Raw genomic sequence first — 20,009 nt, forward strand, 5'->3', positions numbered from 1 at the left:
GGTGATCCTCCCTTTCGTGAGATGAGACCACACAGAACGTAGTTGCCTTAAGTGCAAGGGACTACTATACCAATCTGTGTTTTTCAAGCCCCAAAAATATTTTTTTGTTTTAGCCATTTTTAGGCCTCACTCACCTGAGACAGCATGTGTCCTGTTGCTCGCAAGATCTTTTGTTGACTTAAACATAAAGGGAGCTTAGAGCCAGCTGATTTCTTGCCATTGGTCGGCCCAATCCTCACTCTCATTGGCCACTGTGTGCAGGTTTTACTTTCTTTGTTTATGTGTCTGTGTCATTTTATGGAGCATGGAATTAGTACTAATTAATATCTTTATTAAAGTTCTTCAACTGCTTGCAACCAGATTCATTTCCTTTTTTTTATTTGTTGCTTCCACCGTCGTTGTTGCTTCCTTGTCATTGTTGCTTGTGTACACCCACTTCCCACACTGTGGTTTGCACCAACCTCTTCCGTCATTCCTACTTGCCTCCATCTGCCCTCTCGTCACTATTGATTGCCCTCCATCATTCTTGTTTGCACCCCTCACCTGTCATAGTAGCTTGCCTTTCCTCTTTCCCCCTCACAACATTGTTGCTTTCCCTCCTGTTGTTGTTTTCACCTCCTGTTGTTGTCCCTTGCCTCCCTCTCCTCTTCAGTCATTATTGCTTGCCCTCTCACCATCCTGGCAGATGAAGCACGGACTAAGTACTAATTAATGTATTTATTAGTATCCTTCCACTGCTTGCACCTTGATTCAGGCACTTTTGTTCTTGTTGCTTCCACCCTCATTGCTGCATCATAGTCATTGTTGCTTGCATCCACCCACCTCCCATGGCTTTCATTTGACACCCACTCCCCTTCTGTTGCTGCTTTTCTCCCTCCCTTTTCCTTTTGTTGTTGCTTGCCCTCTTATCATTGTTGTTTTCACCCGCTACCTCCGTCATTGTTGCTTGCCTCCTCTCTCTATCCGCTTCCATCATTGTAGCTTGTCCTTCCACCATCCCGTCAGAAACAAAATCCTATGTCGCAGCCAGCAGTTGCTGTGTCATAGTGCTAATTTTAATTGTATGACTAGAAATCCACAGCAGTGCCAGTCTTATATATTTGAAGGAGGAGACTGTTAGGGGCAGATTCAAGAAAAGTGGCGCTGGTTCCTATGCAGCACCACTTTTCTTGTGCCCCTTAGCTTCCCCTTAAATCCACCATGTGTGTGCCATATTAAACATACTGCGCACCATGGCGGTAGTTAGGGAAGTAGCATCAACATTTTTGCCACCAGTTTGGTGCTTTGCAAGATTTGAGCCAAAAATTGTGACACTAGTCCTGCAAAGTTCATAGAAGCAGATTTTAACAAACAGCGTGCCTCCTTTTAATGCCTGCTCAGAGCAGGTGTTAAAACATGCAGCTAAAAATGGCGCTTTTTGTATGCTTGTCCGTTTGATTCTGAGTTGCGTCATTTCATTCATTGTGCCCTTTAATACTGTTGTTGAGGCATCTGTTGCCAGTGTGGTACACAGTTTGCATGCATGCTGGTACAAAAAAATTGCTAAAAGAGAATATTTACTGATAGTGTGAGCTCCTCAGACAATGAGTGCCTGTCTTTTACTAAGTGATTGTGTGTGGAACTTAGGCCCATATTTATACTTTTTTAGTGCCACATTTACGCCGCTTTTTAACACAAAAACGGCGCAAACATACAAAATACAATTGTACTTTGCAAGTTTACACCGCTTTTGCGTCAAAAAAATGATGCAAATACGGCGCTGAAGAAGTATAAATATGGGCCTTAATGCTTTTAACCTTTTTGGTGTGGGCGTCGGCCACTGGCCGACGCCCACACACCCTCCCTGGTGCGGGTCACGACCAGTGGGCGACACCAGGAAGGGTATTAATAAATCCTCGGGTGCGTCAGACCTGAGGATTTTTTTTTTTTTTTCCCTTTCCCCGGGAGACACGGAAGCTTCCGTGTCTCCCCCCCACCCCCCACCTGCCCCTTTGTGACGTCAGCGCGCGTGAGGCGCGCTGACGTTACAAAGTTGTTTTCCCCATCGAAGCAGGAAGCAGCCTTGCAGCCGCTTCCTGCTTCAATGGGGAAAACGGCCTTCCCCACGTTCGGGAAGGCCTCGTAAGAAAGGGGAGTGTCTCCCCTTTCTTATGAGGCCTTCTGAAACTGTTTCCTGGCCCCTGATCGCAGCACAGCTCCCCAAGGGATTTCACTTGGGGGGGGCGGCCCCCTCGGAAAACGGGCCGCCCCCCCCGGGCATATTTTTTATAAAACAAAAAGGTACCTCCCCCCCCCCCCCGGGGGAATTTTTTTTTTTCAAAAAAATTAAATAAAAGGACAGGGGGTCGCCCGTGGGCAGGGTGACCCCCTGTGGGGGAAATTCTTTTGTTTAGATGTTGTAGGGTTTCCCTGGGGGCCATTTTGTCCCCCAAGGAAACCATACAACAACTAAAAAAAATAGATCTATATATATATATCTATGTAGATAGATATATCTGTGTACATGGATATATCTATAGATATATCTATGTACATAGATATATATATATATAGAGGTAGATCTATATATATCAATCAAAGAGATTTATAAAGCGTGAGGGTCTCAAGGCGCTGGGGGGGGGACAGGGGGAGGGAAAGGGGCTGGGAGGTTCACTGTTCAAAAAGCCAGGTTTTGAGGCCCTTCCTGAAAAGAAGTAGGTTTTGGGTCTTGCGAAGGTGGGTTGGGAGGGCGTTCCAGGTTTTGAGTGCAAGGTAGGAGAAGGATCTGCCCCCGGTGGTGGTGTGTTTGATGCGGGGGACAGAGGCGCGAGAGAGGTCAGCTGAGCGGACATTTCGTGTGGGGGTGTGGAAGGTGACTCTCGTTGAGGTAGGCAGGGCCTGTGTTGTGGAGTGATTTGTGTGCGAGGATGAGGATCTTGAAGGTGATCCTTTTGTCAATGGGGAGCCAGTGGAGGGATTTGAGGTGTGGAGAGATGTGTTCATGTCGGGGGAGGTCGAGGATGAGTCGTGCTGCTGAGTTCTGGATGCGTGTAGTTTGCGCTTGAGTTTTAGAGTGGTGCCGGCGTAGAGGGCGTTTCCGTAATCAAGCCTGCTGCTGATGAGTGCGTGAGTGACAGTTTTTCTGTTCTCTGTGGGGATCCATTTGAATGTTTTTCAGTATACGGAGTGTGTTGAAGCATGAGGAGGTGAGAGCGTTGATTTTCTGGGTCATCGAGAGGGAGGAGTCTAGGATGATGCTGAGGTTGCGTGCGTGGTTGGCGGGGGTGGGTGCAGGGCCTAGCGTGGTGGGCCACCATGAGGGGTCCCAGGTGTTTTTGTGTGGGCCAAAGAGGATTATTTCGGTTTTCCTTGAGTTGAGTTTCAGGTGGTTGGCTGTCATATATATATCACTTTTGTCAATATGTGTGTGGTTTCCCTGGGGGGAAAAGGGTCCGACTTGTCTAGTGGCAGTTTTAGTGCCATAAAGAATCGCAGACGGTTTATATGCCTACTGCAAAGAGCAAATCTGTATTTTATGTAAATAGCTGAGTACATTAGTAAAGTCAGCCATTACCTGCGCTGTAATACCAATGAAATGTATGTGTGGGGTGGAGGGCGGCTATGGAGAGATGAAGGGCACTTTTGCTGGGTGGTAATGAGGGAATCCGAGGAGGAGGGAGTGGGAGCACCAATAATGATTGTTGGACTGGGCGCAGGAGGTGCTAAAGACTGTGACTAATGGTATGTGACAAGGTGTTTTTTGAGTGTCTTGAAAGTACGTGCTGATTGAGGGAAGAAGCGCAGGTAAGGTGGCCTCTACTGTTGCACGTATCTCACACACACCATCGATTTTGTGACTGTCTACGTAGGCTAGTGTTGTAGAGCAACAGTTTAGCCAATAGCAGAGATGGCATCTTGATGGATGACTGCTGCCTGCACTCGGGTTATAGAGGACCGCTCTGACATAGAATCAGAGACTGAGACATCAGATACTGAGACAGCATATGAGGGATAGGACAATGGTGCAGACTCTGGGAGTGATTTTTCAGTCAGAGGAGTCCCATTCGATAACTCCTCTTCCAGTACATTATGAGTGAGGTGATGAGGACAGTCCTGCTGTCCCTTCGCAAGCTGTTCGTGCAACTGGGTAATAGTGGGTTAGGCCAACCCAGAGAGCAGGTGAATGCGGTGGCAAACAGAGAGAGAGAGAGAGAGAGAGAGAGAGAGAGAGAGAGAGAGAGAGAGTGCTCTCTTGGGAGTTCCCCAATTTAGTTCAGCCCCAAATTCCACCACCCAAATCATATTGTGGAGACATCAAAATTATCTATGGCAAAACAAACTGGTTTTGTAAGGCAGGCACCTGTGTTTTTGGTCCTGGATTCGGCGGCCATATAGAGAAACACACTAAACCCAAACATTTCTGGAAACTAGACATTCGGGGGAGTCCACAGAGGTGTGACTTGTGTGGATTCCCCAAAGTTTTCTTACCCAGAATACCCTGCAAAGCTGAAATGTTGAAAAAAAACTAAATTTTTCTCGCATTTCTGTCACACAAACTACAGGAATATGCTGGGATCCACAACATTCCTACCACCCAGTGATTCCTCACCTGTCCTGATAAAAACACTACCCCACTTGAGTGCCTACACCTAGTGCCTGTGTCAGGAATGGATCACCCCAGGGTCAACAGCTGCCTCACGTAAGGACCAACATTGACCGTTGTGTGATCTATTCCTGTTGCGGGCACCAGGCCTAACCACACAAGTGAGGTATCATATTTATCGGGAGACTTGGGGGAACGCTGGGTAGAAGGAAATTTGTGGCTCCTCTCAGATTCCAGAACTTTCTGTCACCGAAATGTGAGGAAAACGTGTTATTTTAGCCACATTTTGAGGTTTGCAAAGGATTCTGGGTAACAGAACCTGGTCAGAGCCCCACGAGTCACCCCATCTTGGATTCCCCTAGGTCTCTAGTTTTAAAAAATGCACAGGTTTGGTAGGTTTCCCTATGTGCCGGCTGAGCTAGAGGCCAAAATCTACAGGTAGGCACTTTGCAAAAAACAGCTCTGTATTTTGTCAAAAAATGGGATGTGTCCACGTTGTGTTTTGGGGCATTTGCTGTCGGGGGCACTAGGCCTACCCACACAAGTGAGGTATCATTTTTATCGGGAGACTTGGGGAAACGCTGGGTGGAAGGAAATTTGTGGCTCCTCTCAGATTCCAGAACTTTCTGTCACCGAAATTTGAGGAAAACTTGTTTTTTTAGCCACTTTTTGAGGTTTGCAAAGGATTCTGGGTAACAGAACCTGGTCAGAGCCCCACAAGTCACCTCATCTTGGATTCCCCTAGGTCTCTAGTTTTCACAAATGCACAGGTTTGGTAGGTTTCCCTATGTGACGGCCGAGCCAGAGGCCAAAATCTACAGGTAGGCACTTTGCAAAAAACAGCTCTGTATTTTGTCAAAAAATGGGATGTGTCCACGTTGTGTTTTGGGGCATTTCCTGTCGCGGGCGCTAGGCCTACCCACACAAGTGAGGTATCATTTTTATCTGGAGACTTGGGGGAACGCTGGGTGGAAGGAAATTTGTGGCTCCTCTCAGATTCCAGAACTTTCTGTCACCGAAATGTGAGGAAAACTTGTTTTTTTAGCCACTTTTTGAGGTTTGCAAAGGATTCTGGGTAACAGAACCTGGTCAGAGCCCCACGAGTCACCCCATCTTGGATTCCCCTAGGTCTCTAGTTTTCAAAAAAACACAGGTTTGGTAGGTTTCCCTATGTGCCGGCTGAGCTAGAGGCCAAAATCTACAGGTAGGCACTTTGCAAAAAACAGCTCTGTATTTTGTCAAAAAATGGGATGTGTCCACGTTGTGTTTTGGGGCATTTCCTGTCGTGGGCGCTAGGCCTACCCACACAAGTGAGGTATCATTTTTATCGGGAGACTTGGGGGAACGCTGGGTGGAAGGAAATGTGTGGCTCCTCTCAGATTCCAGAACTTTCTGTCACCGAAATGTGAGGAAAACTTGTTTTTTTAGCCACTTTTTGAGGTTTGCAAAGGATTCTGGGTAACAGAACCTGGTCAGAGCCCCACGAGTCACCCCATCTTGGATTCCCCTTGGTCTCTAGTTTTCAAAAATGCACAGGTTTGGTAGGTTTCCCTATGTGCCGGCTGAGCTAGAGGCCAAAATCTACAGGTAGGCACTTTGCAAAAAACAGCTCTGTATTTTGTCAAAAAATGGGATGTGTCCACGTTGTGTTTTGGGGCATTTGCTGTCGGGGGCACTAGGCCTACCCACACAAGTGAGGTATCATTTTTATCGGGAGACTTGGGGAAACGCTGGGTGGAAGGAAATTTGTGGCTCCTCTCAGATTCCAGAACTTTCTGTCACCGAAATTTGAGGAAAACTTGTTTTTTTAGCCACTTTTTGAGGTTTGCAAAGGATTCTGGGTAACAGAACCTGGTCAGAGCCCCACAAGTCACCTCATCTTGGATTCCCCTAGGTCTCTAGTTTTCACAAATGCACAGGTTTGGTAGGTTTCCCTATGTGACGGCCGAGCCAGAGGCCAAAATCTACAGGTAGGCACTTTGCAAAAAACAGCTCTGTATTTTGTCAAAAAATGGGATGTGTCCACGTTGTGTTTTGGGGCATTTCCTGTCACGGGCGCTAGGCCTACCCACACAAGTGAGGTATCATTTTTATCTGGAGACTTGGGGGAACGCTGGGTGGAAGGAAATTTGTGGCTCCTCTCAGATTCCAGAACTTTCTGTCACCGAAATGTGAGGAAAACTTGTTTTTTTAGCCACTTTTTGAGGTTTGCAAAGGATTCTGGGTAACAGAACCTGGTCAGAGCCCCACGAGTCACCCCATCTTGGATTCCCCTAGGTCTCTAGTTTTCAAAAAAACACAGGTTTGGTAGGTTTCCCTATGTGCCGGCTGAGCTAGAGGCCAAAATCTACAGGTAGGCACTTTGCAAAAAACAGCTCTGTATTTTGTCAAAAAATGGGATGTGTCCACGTTGTGTTTTGGGGCATTTCCTGTCGTGGGCGCTAGGCCTACCCACACAAGTGAGGTATCATTTTTATCGGGAGACTTGGGGGAACGCTGGGTGGAAGGAAATGTGTGGCTCCTCTCAGATTCCAGAACTTTCTGTCACCGAAATGTGAGGAAAACTTGTTTTTTTAGCCACTTTTTGAGGTTTGCAAAGGATTCTGGGTAACAGAACCTGGTCAGAGCCCCACGAGTCACCCCATCTTGGATTCCCCTTGGTCTCTAGTTTTAAAAAATGCACAGGTTTGGTAGGTTTCCCTATGTGCCGGCTGAGCTAGAGGCCAAAATCTACAGGTAGGCACTTTGCAAAAAACAGCTCTGTATTTTGTCAAAATATGGGATGTGTCCACGTTGTGTTTTGGGGCATTTCCTGTCGCGGGCACTAGGCCTACCCACACAAGTGAGGTATCATTTTTATCGGGAGACTTGGGGGAACATAGAATAGCAAAACAAGTGTTATTGCCCCTTATCTTTCTCTACATTTTTTCCTTCCAAATATAAGAGAGTGTGTGAAAAAGACGTCTATTTGAGAAATGCCCTGCAATTCACATGCTAGATTGGGCACCTCGGAATTCAGAGATGTGCAAATAACCACTGCTCCTCAAAACCTTATCTTGATCCCATTTTGGAAATGCAAAGGTTTTCTTGATACCTCTTTTTCACTCTTCATATTTCAGCAAATGAATTGCTGTATACCCAGTATAGAATGAAAACCAACTGCAGGGTGCAGCTCATTTATTGGCTCTGGGTACCTAGGGTTCTTGATGAACCTACAAGCCCTTTATATCCCCGCAACCAAAAGAGTACAGCAGACAAAACGGTATATTGCTTTCAGAAATCTGACATCGCAGGAAAAAGTTACAGAGTAAAACATAAAGAAAAATGGCTGTTGTTTTCAGCTCAATTTCAATATTTTTTTATTTCAGCTGTTATTTTCTGTAGGAAAACCTTGTAGGCTCTGCACAAATGACCCCTTGCTGAATTCAGAATTTTATCTAGTTTTCAGAAATGTTTAGCTTTCCAGGATCCAGCATTGGTTTCACACCCATTCCTGTCACTAACTGGAAGGAGGTTGAAAGCACCAAAAATAGTAAAAATGGGGTATGTTCCAGTAAAATGCCAAATTTGTGTTGGAAAATGTGGTTTTCTGATTCAAGTCTGCCCGTTCCTGAAAGGTGGGAAGATAGTGATTTCAGCACCAGAAACCCTTTGTTGATGACATTTTCAGGGAAAAAACCACAAGCTTTCTTCGGCAGCCCTTTTTTCAATTTTTTGGGAAAAAACGAAATTTTCACTGTATTTTGGCTATTTTCTTGGTCTCCTCCAGGGGAAACCACAAACTCTGGGTACCATTAGAATCCCTAGGATGTTGGAAAAAACGACGCAAATTTGCCATGGATAGCTTATGTGGACAAAAAGTTATGAAGGCCTAAGCGCGAACTACCCCAAATAGCCAAAAAAGGGCTCAGCACTGGGGGGGGGGGGAGGCCCAGCAGCTAAGGGGTTAATACACAGTGACGTTTGTTATCTAGTGATTGCAGGCTGCGTGTCATGAAGGGATGTCTGTGCATGAAGTGTTTTCACTTCTGAGAATCCTTCACTCGAGTTCCGTACATGTTCATGACTATCCAGTCAACGCTGTTCGCGCCATAGTCTCATCTTTTTTTCCTTTTTTGTTTACTTTCATCCATGATGCACAGCAGCTCTACTTCTGTACAATTGACTTAAAAAGACACTGACAAAGCTAAAGAATAGAGATTTCAAAATGCTTGTTTTTTTTTTATTGCTACGCTAACAATATTTTTTTGCAAAAAAAACAAATCTTGCTCACATAAAATATTGACTTAGTCAAAAGCCTGGCAGCCACCGTCGGCCCTATTGGCCTTGCCAATTGTTGTATTTTAATGCCATCTATTTAATGTAAAACATTAAAACGTATGTGCAGGAGACATTTATTTTATGTTATTTTTCCTTTGCACCGCTAGTTTATAATTCATTGTAAGGGAAAGGGGGTCTGGTAAAATGCAAGCCGATATGGCATTTTTTTTTTTCAATATAGATTAATGTACTGTATTTCGTGTTTCACAGATCATGATTCCACACGAAAATAGAACCAGCGAGACCATGTATAACAAAATGAATATATCCGAGTTGAGCAGCTTGGTCCCAGAGGTGAGGTTTATAATAAGAAATCCATCGTACAGCGGCTAAGGATTTTGCGATAGAGAACTCTAGAACTTGAAAGTATGTCCATAGTCTGACAATATATAAACGAAATAAAACTGTTCAACATTTTCTCTTAAAAACCAAGAGAAAAATACTAATAATTACAATTTCCATAAAACATCTACAAGATAAGTGACCTATGCTTTTGGAGGCACATTTTGCATGTTGTTGTAACAGTACATAAAATAAGAAATGTCTTCTCTCGTCTAGTTATTTTATTTAACATGTTGATACTCATAATCACATAGACAATATAACGTACATTTTTGAGCAGTGAAGAATTTGTCTTCTTTGGAAACGCTGACACAACTATAATCATATCGTGCAATTGGTATTTTTTAATGCATGTGGCTGTTTGATACATTTCAGTGTGTGTATATTTAAACTGTTTTATGTATGTTACATATGTTTAACAATAACATGTTATTTGGAGCACTGCACTAATTTTTTGTATGACTTTTTTTTATTGTTATTGCTTTTATTACTTGCAGTATGTTCAGTGACATTAAGCACACAATTCAGTAGTGTTACTATTACAAAGTCAGTGCACACCTAAGGAGAACAGTAAGAGTGATAAACAGATCACATCTCGCTACATGTTTGAGAGACTTATACTATATAAGTTACTGGCGTGGGAACAGGTGAATGAAAGGCAATTTTGAAGCGGTGTTCTATACTAAAGAGTGTGTACGTAATTTTAAAAGTTGGTGGGTACCAGGAGCAGTGTCCGTAGCAACATAGTTCCAAATCCAATTTTGCAGTGATGTGCTAACTTCTAACCGTTAGAGAGTAGGCAATATTGGAGAAACTGCACTAATAAACACACATTAACAGAATTATCTCTTCGTGGCACAGGCCGAATACCAGGGTTTTGCCCCAGTATTGCGATAATGACACAAGAAAAACACAGTTTTTTGCCCATAGATTGTAACAGTTGCTTACATGGTGAAAGGCCTCCTAAAAAATCTGGATTCATCCAGTAATTTGTGTTACTGGACAAATCGGGATTATGGGGTCCTCAGAATGAGGCCTTATATCTCCTACTAGCTGTATCTCAGAATCATTACTCTCAACTCTAGAAACATGGCGTAGCAATTAGTCGCTATACAGCTGATGATACACTAGGTACTTTCTGATAGTCTAGCCCCAAGTGTCACTATATCATTATGCACCTTTTAAAATCTGTGTCAAGTCCATTTTATACAATGAAAACTGTTATTCTGTGGCATTCACTGCATCCCGTCTATACAACACCTCACAAACTTCTCTTATGCTTTTTGATCTATTCTTTGTTTTTGGTATTACTAGTCCACATTTCTTTCATCCTTTGTATGAGTGCGCTTTACTTCTCTCTCTTTCTGTTTTGCTAACTAGGTCTTTTCCATTTTCCTCCCCAGTGTAAGTGAGTGTCTAATCTTTCTTTTGCCTTTATCTCTCTAATTTGACATTTGTGTATTGTCAGCTTCCATTCCAAATAGCAAATCAGTATATAATGTTTTACTACTAAAATCTTGTTGCACCCCTTGATATTATTTTTACAGACTCCTCAAAGGAGATGGTAAGTCATTTGCCAAAGAGAAGGGGCTACCTTGGGACTCCTTCCCCTTAGTAAATCCAAAAAAAACGTTTGTTTAAGGGGAGGCAGTACACATCACTGTCTCCCCTTAAACAAACTTAAAAAATGAACTTTTCTTTTAATACACTGTCCTGTTTTCTTCAAAGAAAACAATCTGCCTTAAAAATGTTTGTTTTTATTTCAAAACATCTTCGAGATGGTGGTCTGCCCTCCTCAGGAGCCACTATTCCTTTGATGACCTCTAATCGTCTCGCAGTGAGTCCGAATTTGTGACCAACCTCATTAATATGCATGAGGTAGGTCAGTTTCTGACCCACTGCAGTTCAGAATTGAATTGGAAGTTCTCCTGGTCCATCAGCATTTACCTGAAAAAACAACTTGCCTCATTGTTCTAGTTATAACCCTATACATCTCTGCCCATTAAATGAATCTTCTTCTATTGTCATATTTTCAGATTTCCTGAATTATCTAAGAAAAAGCTCTCCCATCCTCTTCCTGTCGCTTCCTGCTTCCGTTTTCCTCAGATTATCACAATAGTTGCTTCTAAGGTCACAACCTGTGTTAGACCTGTCAGCCTTGGGATGGTGATCCCCTAGACATTTTACTTGCTTTGCCTTACTTTTGCTGATCTGTTTTTATTGACCTTAGGACTTTGGGCACTCGACCACTACTAACCAGTGCATGTGCTCATTGTTCTAAAACATGGTAACATTGGTATATCCACATTTGGCATGTTTAATTTACCTATAAGTCCCTAGTGAAGTGCACTTTATGTGCCCAGGGCCTGTAAATGAAATGCTTCTAGTGGGTCTGAAGAACTGATCGTGCCACCCACTCAAGTAGCCCTTTAAACATGTCTCAGGTCTGCCACTGCAGAGCCTGTTTGACTACCATGTTGACTTGGCATTTAAAATCCCTTGCCAAGCCTTAAACACCCCTTTTATTACATATGTCACCCCTAACGTGGGCCCTAGGTAGGCCTCAGGGCAGGCTGCTATGTAATTAAAAGTTTGCCGTGTCCTGGTAGTGAAAAACTCCCAAATTCATTTTTCACTACTGTGAGGCCTACCCCTCTCATTGGTTAACATTGGGGAATTCCTTGTTACATTTAATAAAGTGTAATTCCTGATTGAGAAGGAGTTGACGTGTCATGTTTAGTACCTCTGGAATTGTAATGAGAAATCCTCTTTAATGGTAAGGTGGGATTTAATATTGCAATTTTGAAAATGCCACTTTTAGAAAGTTGGCATTTTTCTGCTCTTAGCCCCTCATGCCTGCAACCTATCTCCAGTACACATCTGGGCTGGAGTGACAGCTGTTGTACTGCATTCCCTCTAGACAGCCTCACACAAAGGAAGGGTAGATGTGACTGAATGGCCATCTGCATATTGATGGCCATTCTGGGCAGGATGGGAAGGAGGAGTTGACACTTACAAATGTATACGCAGTGCCCTTCTCCCCTCCCCCAAAGGATTGCTTAACCCCTTGTTTTAAGTCTGGAGCCAAGATAGGCAGTAAAGACCCCTCTTTGAAGTTGCAACAGTGGAGAGAGTTCTATATTAATAAGATACTCTGCACCTTTTGGCCCTCAGAGGAAATCTTGGAAATGGGTATAGGTATGAATAAGCCACAATTTCTCATCAAATTGATATGAACTAAAAATGTTGAATTTACTTTGATTCAGGGTCAATAATTAGAGTTGATTTTAGCTCCCAGGTTTTATTTTCTGATTATGTTCTCAAGCTTTAGTAATCAATTCAAAGTTACAAAACATTGCATGAAGCAAGTCCCAAATCTATACCTATTCTAATAGTCTAATTCAGTGAAACATTTAGTATAATAAATGAATATGAGAAAATAAGCTTTCTATGAACCATTCTAGTCAGAAAGTTATCAGCACTGATAAAGAATACTGTAATGGAAAGAGTCTAGGTAGAAAGCAATTTAATATAGCAAAAGCTCAAATTTGTCTAAATCTGATAGAGAGTGTAAACTGTCATGTGTATCACCTTCAGTCTGCTAATAATGACACTGCAACTCCTCTGCTCTTACCCTGTGACACTTTTATACATTGTCTTGAACATTTACATGCTAACAATCATGTAGCACAAATATAAGCTCATGACCAGTCAGCTCTTGATTGTGCTTACGTGAAAGAGTCATCTTCAGCTTGAGATAGCTGGCAAACAATACGTTCATAATAGTTTTACACCTTGTTTCTTAAATACCTACTCTGGTAACGTCGATGTACTGTCTCACACACTTTGACTCTCTGGGAAACAAGGCACTGGTATGAATCTCTAATGCATACAAGGTTCATTACTTCCCTTCCCCTGCGTCTCCACACTATAAGCTTATTCATAAAGAAGCAAATATGTTAATTTAGCAAGGTTGACATTACAAAGAGAGTTTGTTTTTGGTAGAAAATAAGTAAATAACATAAATTTCATTGTTTTAACAGGAAATACATGTGATAGCAAAGGCCTTGCTAAGGTTACGATAGAAACATTTCAATTTAGTTGAAGCATGCTGGAATGTGTTAATATTAGCAATTCAGGCAAGTCAGACCATGTTCAGGTCATGCAAAGTTTAGAAAGCGAAATGCACTTTTAAATCTGGTTAGGCCTTGTCTTCACTCATACGGGTTATTAAGTAATTTGAATGTGATTTTAATAAATCACTACGTCAAAGTCAACTCCACTTCAAATGTACAGCTGGTATAAGAGCGGGACATCTGACCCTAACAAACAGTACACTTATGGACCTGTGAAGAACTCCGCCAGGAAGAAGGACTGATGTGCTTGTACAAGGACTGCTACTCTGGACTGCTGCTCTGGAAGAACTGAGGTTCTGCTGTGCTGCCTGCTGCCCTCTGCCCTGCTGAGGAAGGACTGGTCCCATCTCATTTGAACCCAGAGTGACTTCAAAGGCATGCTGGTTTGCTTCCTCCTTCTTCTGAAGTCTCAGGGACACAAAAGACTTCCAACACAGCCTGCAAGAGCACTTAGACTTTGCTTGCTGAATGTCTTCCCCTGCCAAGCGGTGCCAATCCAGTCCTGTGCCCTTAGAAGTGGGTATAAAATGCTGTAAATACCAAATTCAATGCATTGCTGTCATTGTGCCAGTCAAAATGGGCGTATCTCCTTCGATATCTCACCTCTTCGGGAGACATCCCTTCACCTGCTGTCCGGCTCGACGAAGCATTGCGTACACCTAAGGAGTTCGGCAGTAACACATCCCTGATTGTGCGGGTCGGAACCAATGCATCTCCTACGTCTCCAGGATCGATGACAAATCATCCACTCAGCTGCTCCTAGCATTGCTTCTTGCATCCTTCCTTGAAGCGGACGCAACTCTGAACCAAGGAATTGATTTCAGGGCGGCAATGCTGGTCCTTGTAGCCGACTTCTGCCACAGCCTGACTTTTCAGATTTGACTCAGTTAATCTCGACCAGAGAGACACAGTTGGCGCTTTATGTTTCTAAGCACAATGTTTGCAGATATTCTTTAAAAATTAATATCTCAGCTTCTACCCTGGGGATTTTTGTTGTTATGGTTTTTATTGTTCATTCAGTTAATCTCTATTTTTCAAACTAGGTGTGGGTTTTTTGAGTTGTGTTTTCCACGTTTTACTGTTTTAAGTATTGCACAAATACTTTACACATTGCCTCCTAAGTTAAAACTGCCTGCTCTGTGCCAAGCTACCAGAGTGTGAGCACAGGTTAATTAATGGTGTGTAACTGACATACTCTGACTACGATTGCGGTTCCTACTTGGACAGGGTGCATACCTCTCCTCACTAAAGGCCTAATTTGTAACAACCTGTTTAAAATCTGCTATTTATCCCTTTTTGGACCATTACAAGAAAGAATCAGAATGTATTCTATAGTGAAATTTTAAACAAAAAAACACAACACTGGGTGCAGCATGCAAGCATGTGGCTTGGCAATGCCCATTGTCAAGTTCCATCTGAAGAGCATTATACAAAAAGAGTATGTCTATCAGAAAATAAAGTTGATGAGGCATGGCCTGGAGGCCAAAGATTGCGGCCGCGTGAGGCAGTTGCTTTGCACTGGCCCGCACATTATCCTGCAACATCTGGGCCTCGGGAACCCGTTAACATCCCCCTGGACACCTTAGTGTTGACAGCAACTCAGGGGCTTTCCTTAAGGCAGGGAAAGTCTGTGAACTGTCGAAGATGCAGCAGAATTGGATGCTATCGGAACTGAGCACTGACCACTAAGATGGCATCCTGCGCTGAGAGGACATAAGCCAGCGGATTGATTTGGAGACACAGGTGAGGCCCTGAACCACTCTGCCTGAAGCCCCTGCAGAGGACTGCCTCCTCTTCCTCCTCCCCACCTTTCATCTGGTGGATAGGAGAGATCAGGCATATGTTGAGAGTTGATGGCACTATGGCCCTGTGACAACAACTGGATGAGGTATCTGCCAGCCATTGTTCGACTCTCCAGGCAAATTGCAAGGAGTGTCAGACTTCGGCGCCTGCACTAACCCTGAAACCAGATGAGGCAGTCTGAGTCGTACAACTGGATCAGATGAATGAGGCCCTGCGGCCCCTGAGAGAGCATAGAATAGAAAGAGCTCGCAGGACTAAACGGAAAGCCTGCTTTTCCGAGAGGGGTTGTGGCCCCACGAAGTGAGCAGGGCTCAGTGGCTTGGAGGAGAGGTGTCTATGGGCCTGAGTCAGGGTGCGGTGGCTGGTTCTTTTGACCGGGGGTGGATTGAGGCCTTATGAGAGACTTCCCCTGGGACCTCTGGGGTGGACTGAGCAAGACCCGCTTGTGGTCGGTGACACTTCAGGAGGCAGTTTTTGTACCTGGGCCTACGGTAACAGCCCTGGCAGGGAGGATTGAGGTCGGCTTGGGGGCATCGGAACCACGCCCTGGGCGGGAACGAGACCCACAGAGGGACTGCTGGGCTAAATTGCAGGCTAACTGATGCTGGCAGCCCTCCCCCTGCATATTCTTGTGGTGGCAGGGGCACTAAGGTGCTCAAGTGGCAGTGAGAGATCAAAGGAGGACTGGTGGCTGTGCCTCCTTCCTGCTGGGTGAGTGCCATGCCACGATTTGCACTCACCCCCAGCTTGATATACAGACAGACTATACCAGGGATGAGACAGACTGTGGGTTTGGCTTTGGAAATTGGCTAACCCAGGAATCACTTCAGAGGATTTCGTTCAGACCCTAGTGGAACACTGTAGAAGGCTGGCCTGGCTTGTATTGGGTACCCAGCAAGTCAGGGAGCCCTCCCAGAAGCAGACAGCACCCGCAGAAGTGCCGGAATAGGCACTACACAGAGGAGTGAACCAGAGGTCACCCGAAGACACAAAAGGAAGTCCCATGACGCCAGAGGACAACTCAGGAGGTTGTGCACTGCAGGTTAGAGTGTCGGGGACCCACGCTTGGCTGTGCACGAAGGAAATCCTGGAAGAGTGCACAGGAGCCGGAGCAGCTGCAAATCACGTGGTACCCAGCAATGCAGTCTAGCGTGGGGAGGCAAGGACTTACCTCCACCAAACTTGGACTGAAGAGTCACTGGACTGTGGGAGTCACTTGGACAGAGTTGCTGAGTTCCAGGGACCACGCTCGTCGTGCTGAGAGGGGACCCAGATGACCGGTGATGCAGTCTTTTGTTGCCTGCGGTAGCAGGGGGAAGATTCCGTCGACCCACGGGAGATTTCTTCAGAGCTCCTAGTGCAGAGAGGAGCCAGGCTACCCCCAGAGCATGCACCACCAGGAAACAGTCAAGAAGGTGGCAGGATCAGCGATTCAAGGTTGCAGTAGTCGTCTTTGCTACTTTGTTGCAGTTTTGCAGGCGTCCTGAGCAGTCAGCGGTCGATCCTTTGGCAGAAGGTGAAGAGAGCGATGCAGAGGAACTCTGATGAGCTCTTGCATTCGTTATCTAAAGAATTCCCCAAAGCAGAGACCCTAAATAGCCAGAAAATTAGGTTTGGCTACCTAGGAAGGAGGCTAGGCTAGCAACACAGGTAAGAGCCTATCAGGAGGAGTCTCTGACGTCACCTGCTGGCACTGGCCACTCAGAGCAGTCCAGTGTGCCAGCAGCACCTCTGTTTCCAAGATGGCAGAGGTCTGAAGCACACTGGAGGAGCTCTGGGCACCTCCCCTGGGAGGTGCAGGTCAGGGGAGTGGTCACTCCTCTTTCTTTTGTCCAGTTTCGCGCCAGAGCAGGGCTGGGGGATCCCTGAACCGGTGTAGACTGGCTTATGCAGAGATGGGCACCATCTGTGCCCATCAAAGCATTTCCAGAGGCTGGGGGAGGCTACTCCTCCCCAGCCCTGACACCTTTTTCCAAAGGGAGAGGGTGTAACACCCTCTCTCTGAGGAAGTCCTTTGTTCTGCCTTCCTGGGCCAAGCCTGGCTGGACCCCAGGAGGGCAGAAACCTGTCTGAGGGGTTGGCAGCAGCTGCAGTGAAACCCCGAGAAAGGTAGTTTGGCAGTACCCGGGTCTGTGCTAGAGACTCAGGGGATCATGGAATTGTCTCCCCAATGCCATAATGGCATTGGGGTGACAATTCCATGATCTTAGACATGTTACATGGCCATGTTCGGAGTTACCATTGTGACGCTGTACATAGGTAGTGACCTATGTCCAGTGCACGTGTGTAATGGTGTCCCCACACTCACAAAGTCCGGGGAATTTGCCCTGAACGATGTGGGGACACCTTGGCTAGTGCCAGGATGCCCACACACTAAGTAACTTAGCACCCAACCTTTACCAGGTAAAGGTTAGACATATAGGTGACTTATAAGTTACTTAAGTGTAGTGGTAAATGGCTGTGAAATAACGTGGACGTTATTTCACTCAGGCTGCAGTGGCAGGCCTGTGTAAGAATTGTCAGAGCTCCCTATGGGTGGCAAAAGAAATGCTGCAGCCCATAGGGATCTCCTGGAACCCCAATACCCTGGGTACCTAAGTACCATATACTAGGGAATTATAAGGGTGTTCCAGTATGCCAATGTGAATTGGTGAAATTGGTCACTAGCCTGTTAGTGACAATTTAGAAAGCAGAGAGAGCATAACCACTTAGGTTCTGGTTAGCAGAGCCTCAGTGAGACAGTTAGTCATCACACAGGGAACACATACAGGGCACACTTATGAGCACTGGGGCCCTGGCTGGCAGGGTCCCAGTGACACATACACTAAAACAACATATATACAGTGAAATATGGGGGTAACATGCCAGGCAAGATGGTACTTTCCTACACAACCCCCCCAAACGAAAGACAATAAGACTAGCCATGACCTGATGAGTCTTCATTGTCTAAGTGGAAATATCTGGAGAGTCCATCTGCATTGGAGTTGGTACTCCCAGGTCTATGTTCCACTGTATAGTCCATTCCCTGTAGAGATATGGACCACCTCAACAATTTAGGGTTTTCACCTTTCATTTGTTTTAGCCAAAGTAGAGGTTTGTGGTCTGTCTGAACAATGAAGTGAGTGCCAAACAGGTATGGCCTCAACTTCTTCAGTGCCCAGACCACAGCAAAGGCCTCCCTCTCTATGGCAGACCAACGCTTTTCTCTAGGGGTCAACCTCCTGCTGATAAAAGCAACAGGTTGATCCTGGCCCTCAGAATTGAGTTGTGATAAGACTGCTCCTACCCCTAATTCAGATGCATTAGTTTGAACAATGAATTTCTTGGAGTAACATGGGCTTTTTAGGTCAGGTGCAGTGCACATGGCCTGTTTCAGCTCCTCAAAAGCTTTCTGACAGCTAGCTGTCCACAATACCTTTTTAGGCATTTTCTTTGAAGTGAGGTCATTAAGAGGGGCTGCAATGGAGCCATAGTTCTTTATGAACCTCCTGTAATACCCAGTGAGGCCTAAGAAGGCTCTCACCTGGGTCTGAGTTGTAGGGGGAACCCAATCTATAATAGTTTGGATTTTCCCCTGAAGTGGTGCAATCTGTTCTCCACTTACCAGGTGTCCCAGATTAACCACTTTCCCCTGCCCTATCTGGCACTTTGAAGCCTTGATAGTGAGGCCTGCCTTTTGCAGGGCCTCCAAAACTTTCCATAGGTGGACCAGGTGATCATCCCAGGTGGAGCTAAAGACAGCTATATCATCTAGATATGCTGCACTAAAAGCCTCCAACCCTTGCAGGACTGTATTCACCAACCTCTGAAAAGTGGCAGGTGCATTTTTCAAACCAAAGGGCATTACTGTGAATTGGTAGTGCCCTCCAATAGTCGAAAATGCAGTTTTTGCTTTAGCATCCTCTGATAATTTGATCTGCCAATACCCTGCAGTCAAATCAAAGGTGCTTAGATACTTGGCAGATGCCAGTGTATCTATGAGGTCATCTGCCCTGGGTATAGGGTGAGCATCAGTTTTTGTTACCTGATTGAGACCTCTGTAATCTATACAAAACCTAATTTCTCTTTTCCCATCTTTAGAGTGAGGCTTTGGTACAAGTACCACAGGAGCGGCCCATGGACTTTCAGAGTGCTCAACCACTCCCAGTTCAAGCATTTTCTGAACCTCTTGTTTTATGCAGTCTCTGACATGGTCAGGCTGACTATAGATCTTACTTTTGACAGGCATGCTGTCTCCAGTATCTATAGTGTGCTCACGCCAAGAAATGGTGCCTGGCACAGTAGAAAAGAGTTCAGAAAACTGACCCAGGAGATTTATGCAGTGGTCTTTCTGCTCAGCAGTAAGACAATCTGCCAAAACTACACCTTCCACTAGAGCATCTTGTTCTGTGGAAGAGAAGAGATCAGGGAGAGGGTCACTCTCTTCTTCCTGTCCTTCATCTGTTGCCATGAGCAGGGTGAGATCAGCCCTGTCATAGTAGGGTTTCAGGAGATTGACATGGAGCAACCTAAGGGGACTCCTGGCAGTGCCCAAGTCAACCAAGTAGGTGACTTCTCCCTTTTTTTCAACAATTATGTGGGGTCCACTCCATTTGTCTTGGAGTGCTCTTGGGGCCACAGGCTCCAAGACCCACACATTCTGTCCTGGTTGGTACTGAATCAGAACAGCCTTCTGGTCATGCCATTGCTTTTGGAGCTCTTGGCTGGCCTGAAGGCTTTTACTGGCCTTTTTCATGTACTCAGCCATTCTGGATCTTAGGCCAAGTACATAGTCCACTATGTCTTGCTTAGGAGCTTTTAAAGGTTGTTCCCAACCCTCCTTTACA

At 45.1% G+C, this 20,009-nt stretch overlaps 1 protein-coding gene across 1 annotated transcript in view; it reads left to right on the forward strand.

The window, feature by feature from the left end:
- The window catches only part of PHEX (phosphate regulating endopeptidase X-linked), a 1,559,577-nt gene that overhangs the window by 770,288 nt on the left and 769,280 nt on the right, over positions 1-20,009 (forward strand). Inside the window, exon 8 of the mRNA XM_069204739.1 lies at positions 9,113-9,196. Coding sequence (XP_069060840.1) covers positions 9,113-9,196 — 84 coding nt within the window. The remainder of the gene's footprint in view (positions 1-9,112; positions 9,197-20,009) is intronic.

Source organism: Pleurodeles waltl, chromosome 8 (assembly GCF_031143425.1).
Source record: "Pleurodeles waltl isolate 20211129_DDA chromosome 8, aPleWal1.hap1.20221129, whole genome shotgun sequence".
Taxonomy (NCBI): Eukaryota; Metazoa; Chordata; class Amphibia; order Caudata; family Salamandridae; genus Pleurodeles; species Pleurodeles waltl.